Below are 8,229 nucleotides of genomic sequence, written 5' to 3' on the forward strand. Positions count from 1 at the left end.
CATTTACTTGTATCACCAATGTCTTCCACAACGGTCTGTATATCATTTTGTACACATAAGTTAGAACTTTAGAATTGCTACTTGTGGCTTTATGTTCACAAGTAATGTGTGTAAGCGTGTAGCATGTAAGACTAATGAGCAGGCGGTTGTGGTGGTTTGACCTGTAAGTGATGAATTGCGTTTGCCCCGCCCCCTTGCCACATAGTGAACAATGTCTAAATGGATGACCTTTTGACATGTGTGTGTTTGGCCTTTTTTTCTCTCCTCCAGAGTTCTTTTTGGAGTTGGACAAGATGATGGGTCCTCTGATCTTCAACACCAGCAGCATGACGGAACTGGTGCGATACACACGGCAGGGCCTTCACTGGCTGCGTTTGGACGCAAAGCATATTCCCTAGCGAGGACTCTCTTTATAGAGGCTTGCTTCCACACGTGTCGTACACATACAAACACACACAAACGGTGGTCATTTGCGTATAACGGCACATGCCCAAAACCCATGCTTGTGAGCATAGGCGCATGCACCCTCATGCAGACAATGCACAGACACAAACCTATACACGCATACATACAAAATCAACTTCTGGTCCTCCATACATGCTTGTGATGAACCTCTCCGAGCATATCTGCAACACTGTGTCCATTTCCTACACCAGCTTGCCAAAACACTGAGCAATTTGGAGCATCTACACCCCTTCTGAGTGGCGTCATCATCACACACAGGGTGAAGCATCTTAACTGTGACACAGAAACAAAAGAAGCTCATTCCCATGCTACATGTACCGGTGTCCTGGCGCTTATCTTTGGCTAGAAACTGAAGGCGACATTTGTTTCCACCTGGCATTAAAGCTAGCTGGGAGTTATTTATGAAATACACTAAATGTGTTTTTGGTTTAAAGGCTACAAGCACATTTTGGCTTAATTTGGCTTCAGACTTCTTTCTTTTCACTTTACCGCTTTTTTCTTTTTTTTTTCTCTTTTTTTTTTTTTACCAAAGTACCTCCCGTAAACACCAAAGGTGCTTTAAAACGAAGGTTTTTCTCTATCTTTTTTGTGCCTTGTATGTGATCTACAGGAAAGAGAATCAGTACCATTACTTTGAAATGCATTTTGCATTTTTCTTTATTCCTTTTTTTAAATGGCTTTTATTACTACAGCATACACTTTGGCATTTAAACACTGTTTAGAATAGCTACGGGAAGCTGGCAATGGTTTGTGTTCCTACAAGTCTTTTTGTACATGGTAGCAATCGCTGTACAGGTACAACAAATATGCAGTTTCCTCAGTCTTTGCCTCCACTATGGCAAAGCTGATGTACACCATCTGGTTCAAAAATGCACATGTTCCCTGTAAACGAGTCTGTTGGAGCCCAAGATTTGTCTTGGAATGGACCTCTGTGGTTTTACTTGTAGAGGGACTTCTTGTACTTGTACAGGGTACCAACCATGAATTTCTAAATGGTGGTTCTGTTCTACGAGTTATTGAATTGATCAAAAAGTTAGCTTTTGAGCAGTGTGGGCTTTGAGTTTGTTTGGACAAAGGATATCCCCCCCACACACACACATACATACCACATCTCCCCCACCAATGATCTTAAGAGATTCCTTATTTCTCTGCAGTTGCAGAATATTTTAGTTTGTACCTAAGAGATGACAGTGTACTGTAGCTGCGTTGTTCCTTGAGAACATGGTGTTATTGTTCCACTGAGCTGTTCTTGTTGTGCATCACAAGGGGTTGTGTAAAGTAGCGGTGGTTTCCAAACGGTGTGCCGAGGCACACTGGTGTTGACAAGTCCAGGTGTGCCTTGGAAGTTTGTGTCAACCACTTATTATTATTGCAATTTATACAATTTTACAAACTGCTATGAATTATATTTCGATTTACTATATCAGTATTTTGGGCACACTTATTTCCCAATACGGAGACAAATTCTATACCCTAAAACGTGTCGAGTTTGCTTTCAAATTGCCCAAACTGCAAGTGCACATTTGAGTGAGGAGTCTGCTATAAACACAACACGAGATATATAGGTAGATGGCTATAAACACAACACGAGATCACAACACTTGTATCGGTATCGGCTAAAGATGGTATTGGGATCGGATCGGGAACGAAAAAAGTGTATCGGGACATCTCTAATATATATATAGATATATATATATTTTAATCGCTTTCAACCTGGTGTCCCTATTTTTTGGCATGTCAGGGGAAAATCTAATTTTTCACAAATGTTTCACAAATTTCAAAACATAGAGGCCACGGCAGATCTACAAGCTCACAGCACACATTCTTTTATTTTAATGTATTTATTCCCCCCCCCCCGCAAATTGTCACACATTGTGTAAATGGCAGATCTACAAGCTCACAATGTGTCGCATTTGTGATGCATTGTGAGACTGTGGATTGGCTACTTTCTTTGCTGTGAATACAGGTGTGCCTTGAGAATTTGACTTGCCCATTGGTGTGCCTTGCACACAAAACGTTTGGAAACCACTGGCGTATAGTGTATTTTTCTATGGAACATCAGGGTGTGTCCAAGTATTGAGAAATTGTATCCATTTCTATAAAGCAGTTATTTACAATGCAGTTCTTACAAACTGGTCCAGTGCAAAAGTAGAGCAGGACAAAATTTGTTTGGGCTTTTATGAAATCAAATTTAGCATAATGTAAAGATGCAGCTAAATGTTTTGTAGAATACCATCAGTGGCACCAATTAGCAGTATTGCATTTCTAGAACAAAGAATTTAAGATCTATGGTTATATATTCCAGTCATGAAGTAAGGTGGCCAAAATAGATTTTTATTTATGTATGTACCAGTTTCTTTTTTTTCCTTTTCTTTTCTTTTTTTCTGGAACTTTTCAAGAGCATAGGCTTAAAGCGGGTTGAACAGGGCTTATGAAATGCAAAGTATTTGTATATGGTTGTTATTTAAATGTAATTAATTTAGCTATTTGATGCTCCACCTAGTGTAATAGTCTTACTCATTAAATATATATAACACACATGCCACCTAATTGTCTGTATTTATGGTACAGCAGGCAGGTTAATTAAAGATTGGATCAATTTAATTCAGTTTGTCATAAAGGCAAAACTGCATGGCATGTGGATGCCATTGCTTTGGAACCAAGAACTTGACACTGAATGGAAGTTCAGGCTCATGGCCGTCTTTTTTTTTAGCCCAGTTTCTACAAAGAACACATGCTGGAAACATTAATACCAGACCTGGTCCAAATACCATCCACAGGTACTGTATATCTCAAGTTTTGTTGAGGCTTCATAGGCATTAGGTGGATGGGATTTCCCTCGGAAGACAATACACTAAAAGTTCCAGTAAGTACAGACTGTCAATGTAAAGTATGGATCATTAATCTATTGTACTTTTCTTTGATTGACAAACTTACCTGATGCTTAACCTGATACCATCTTAATGGTATTTATATGGAACTGCTATTTTGACCACGTCTGAGTATATTTTACACATTGGCTCCCTGGTCTCTCTTGTAGGGGAGATACTGTTATTTCCTCTTCTACTTGAAAGAGAGAAAGATAGAAGTGGTATTGAAATCTATGCAGGATTTTTACACACACACACACACACACACACACAATCAGGATTGGTTCCTGGGAAAGTCTGTATTTAATTTTTACGCCTGGGATTTTATTTTTTCTCCCCTGCTGGTTTTTGTTTTGTCTTGTTTTATTATTATTTTATTTTTGTAGTAGTCTCTTTTTTTTTTCTGTCTCAGAAAGACACTTGTTTGACTGACTCAAATGTCCAATGCCTTTAGCTTTTGCAACTTTGTGTACTGGTTTAGTATGGGTATGTGTGTATATATATATATATATATATATATAGGTTTTTTATAACCAAACAAGGATGGCTTGAGCCATTTTGTACTTCGCTGGAGGGCACTTTTCTCTTAGGAATTCCTCCTCCTGGGCGTGTAGTTTCGTCAGCCCACCCACTCAATGTCTTCATACACTGGTACACATTGTAAATACAGGTCCAAGGCTGTTGTTCCTTACACTATTAGTCAAATGTACAAATTTAGCGTTAGCAAGAAATTTTAACACTTCTCATTTATTTATTTTTTATGCCCCTTTGCTGATTGTCTTTTTTTGTTTCACTCCCTCTTTTTCGTTTTTTTTTTAAAAAACATTTATTTTCATTGAATTCATGAAATAGGAAGACGTTAATGGAGGTTGCTCACGATGAGATTTCAGTGTAATAAGTAATTAATATTAATTAAAACTTGGAAGAATCCAGGGTAAAGTTTCTTCTTTTCACATAGTAGAAAGATGTTAACACTTGCATGTTTCTATTTAAAAGCAAATGTACAAATTGTAAATAGGACATTTCTTTAAGGGTGAATTTCTACAGCAGGTTGACATTTTTATTGAAATTTAAAAACATTGTACATATATTTGTGACATTATATGCACATTTTCTTCCTTTTTCTCTGTGAGCCTTCGTGTTTGCTTCCTCTTAAAAGTTATTAGATGCCACCCTAGTCTCATAACGCTGTATATCAAGTTGTTTTATCAATCATTTTGTTAACTGTACTCGATCGTATGGGCCCCCCCCTCCCCCGCCTCTTGTCAATATCACAGTCCGAGTCGCCACATAATCAGCCGTGTCTTTAGATCCAAGTGCTAATATTTTCTCTTCTCTGTATTAAATATGGAGAGTTGTAAAGTCATGAAATGTACGTATATTGTGGATCACATTGAATGGGTGGTGTGGATGGATGGATGCATGGATGAATGGGTGGTGTGTGAATGGATGGGTAATGTGGACGGTTGGGTGGTGAGGATGGGTGCATGTTGCGCGGACAGATATACGAATGGATGGATTCTACGGCCAAGGCATGTCATTATGTAAAAGAAAATCTATCTCTTCGTCTGTTCCTCACATCAAAGTCGTACTTTACTACGCTTCCCCTTTTGAAATTTTTGACCTGAGATGTCTTTTTTTGAAAACAGAGGTATTTCCGTACGCGACGAGCAGTTGTAGGACTTTCTACAGTATGTTGTGCTACTTCTTTTTCTAAAACCTTGTCTCAAAAAGCAAGACCCGGGAGCTTACACATAAAGTACAATAGTCTAAATTGGGTTAGTTTTAAGAGAACTGACAATAGAGATGCTATATATTATGGATGCAATATGAATAAGGTACTCATTGAGTTTGTCTTCAAACTTGGGCTATCATGTAATTAAAAAACATTCTTGTGAAGTGAGTATTAATTGTTACTAATGGGAGTCTGTCCTGAATATTCTTTGTATTTTGCCGTATTGAGAATAAAATATATATGGTTATGTTTAATCAAGCTCTGGTGTCTTAAATGTATTTAATGTTCCTGCTTCCATTTCCATATTGCAAAAGGTCAGAGGTGGTGGTCATGTGTACAAATTTAGCAGTAGGAAACTTTTCACTGCCGGTAAATTAAAAAAAAACACTGAAATATTTACAGTGCAGTTCATCTACTGTAATTTCACAGAGAAGTTAATAAGCTTGAAAATAAGCGGCTAATCACATTTCTCTATTTCTTTAACAAATTGTACATGCTTATTAAGCAGGTATTTTTAACGGCACACAACACAGGTATGTGGTCCTAATGGAAGATTATGGAACTCAGAAAATTGCAATGATGGCTACCCAATATAACATTTGCCCAAGTAAATGTTATATTGAAGACTTACTGCTGTAATCTAGAAAGTAAACTTTCCCTGTGCTTGCCTTATTCTGTAACATGCATAACCATAGTATAGGCACAGTACAGCTATGTAAAATTGCTTCAGTGCAGCAGCTCCACACACCTGCTTCATTTACTGTACTCAATCACTATTTTTTTATTTTTAAAGATTTGTTTTTGGCTTTTTCTGCCTTTATTGATAGATACAAGTGAAGATTGGCAGGAAAGAGGGAGAGAGAGAGACTGGTGGAGACAGACTCAATCACTTTCAACCTGGCATCCCTTTTTGGGGCAAGTTTTACATGTTGAAAAGCCAATCAGGTATGTGTGTTCGTTGCATGAGCATGACACCGTTGTGGAATATATAGAAATGTTCGCCACAAAATGGAAAGACTGCGTGCTTCTGTGATCTTTGGTGGGGCCCATGCAGACCCCAGGTTGGGAAACACTAAACTTTAGGAAGCAGCCCCTTGCCTGTATTTCCTGAGCAGTGTTAATTAGGACCCTTCAAACTGCCAATCTGCAGTTTCATTAAAGCCCATTGAGGCCTTAATGAAACTGTGTCTTACTTTATTGATCCCAGATCAATGCTGCTGGAAGGTGGATACAGAATCCTCCACCCTCACCCACACTCCAACAACCCCAACCCTGATCTGGGAGATAAAGGCTTTAGTTTAGTGTGTCTGCCTTGTTGCCTGCAGCACTGTGTGCGGATTGCTCTCTGACTGGGCATGAGTTGCCACCATGTGGACATAGGTTGTAATGCCACTGCCACAAATACATTTTGGGTTGTTACTTGTTATTGTTGTAAAATCTGTGTCAATAGCAAACAAAATACCAGTTCGGGGGCACTTTTGTGTTTTGTTCTGTTGACATTTCTTTAATCTTGTTTTTTTTATTAAGCTTTCAAAAATATTTTAGCAAAGCTTTGATTGTCCTTCAAGATCATTTTGACCACTTCACCACTTTTCAACCCATCTTCATATAATCGGTCCTCACTAATTCATAGTTTGTGATAAAAAGTTCATGTTAAAATCACACATTTGTTTCCTACTTTCTACTTTGTGTCTCATAGGAGGGATGTGGGCAGTTCAGAAACCTGTCCACCAGTGACATCATATCGTTAGGGAGATCTTTATTTTCATTGAAAAATATTTACATTTTTATTATCGTAAGAACGATAGAGGTCCTCGAGGTCCTCTGTGAACACTGTGATCACAGTCACAATGACATAAAATAATCACACTCGTGTGATGTGAGGGGCGCCCACTGTGGCTGCCACATGACATCACGGGGGGCATTCATTCATTTGTACGTTACGAGACGATGTATTTTATATTGGCCACATGACGTCTCACGTCATCATTTAGTGCCCTAAACAAACATTAAAAGTCCATAGACTTGGCTGCCATATGACGTAATTTCAAAAGCCATACATTGAAAAAATGATTGACACATATTCAAGTAATGGGGGTTCCTGTTTTGTCTCACTCCCAGCTAAGCGGTGTCTCCTGGACGTTTACAGTGGAATGTTTTGTGAGGGGTGCTAGAGGTGCTAGTTCTTCCAATGCATGGATTTTGAAGATTACATGCCAAGTCTATGCTGGACTTTAATCTTGGTTTAGACTAGAGCACTTACTGCATGACATAAATCGTTTGTCACCCAATACTTTTTGTTTAGAGCCTAATTAAAGATAACTGGTCGCCAAGTCTGTGGACTTTAATGTTTGTTTGGGGCAGTAAATGACAACGTAAGACATCATCTGGCTGATATAAATGCTGACCTCGGCTGCGCCCCTCACTTCACACAAGTGTGATTTCTGTCTCCAGTGTGGATATGCAGGTGCGTCTTCAGGTTACATAATTGACCGAAACTATTTCCACACTGTTCACAGTGGTATGGTGTTTCTCCAGTGTGGATTTGCAGGTGTCTCTTCAGGTTACTTAACTCATTGAAGGTCTTGGCACACTGTTTACAACAGAAGGGTTTTTCTCCAGTGTGGACACGATGGTGCCTCTTCAGGGCACTTGCATGACTGAAACTCTTGTCGCAGTGTTTACAGAGGAAAGGTTTGTCTCCGGTGTGGACGTGTTGGTGTGACTTCAGGGAAGCCAACTGATTGAAACCCTTGCCACACTGTTTGCAGTGGTATGGTGTTTCTCCAGTGTGGATACTCTGGTGTGTCTTCAGGCTGCTTGAATGACTGAAGCTCTTGTCACACTGTTGACAGTGGTATGGTGTTTCTCCAGTGTGGATTCGCAGGTGTCTCTTCAGGTTACTTAACTCATTGAAGGTCTTGGCACAGTGTTTACAACAGAAGGGTTTTTCTCCAGTGTGAATTCGCAGGTGCGACTTCAGGTTACATAACTCATTGAAGGTCTTGGCACAGTGTTTACAGCAGAAGGGTCTTTCTCCAGTGTGAATTTGCAGGTGTGACTTCAGGTTACTTAAATGACTGAAACTCTTTTCGCACTGTATACAGATGCAATATTTTTTTCTTGTGCAAGTCATCTGATTGGTCATTACTTCTGGTT

At 39.2% G+C, this 8,229-nt stretch overlaps 1 protein-coding gene across 5 annotated transcripts in view; it reads left to right on the forward strand.

The window, feature by feature from the left end:
* aff4 (AF4/FMR2 family, member 4) overlaps window positions 1-5,324 on the forward strand; it is a 43,777-nt gene extending 38,453 nt beyond the window's left edge. For all 5 annotated transcript variants that reach the window (XM_079508181.1, XM_079508178.1, XM_079508179.1 and 2 more), the window contains one exon: window positions 271-5,324. In XM_079508181.1, the coding sequence (XP_079364307.1) occupies window positions 271-398 (128 nt within the window). In that variant the 3' untranslated portion in view covers window positions 399-5,324. The remainder of the gene's footprint in view (window positions 1-270) is intronic.
* The last annotated feature ends 2,905 nt before the right edge of the window (window positions 5,325-8,229 follow it).

Source organism: Electrona antarctica, assembly GCF_951216825.1.
Source record: "Electrona antarctica genome assembly, chromosome: 8".
NCBI lineage: Eukaryota > Metazoa > Chordata > Actinopteri > Myctophiformes > Myctophidae > Electrona > Electrona antarctica.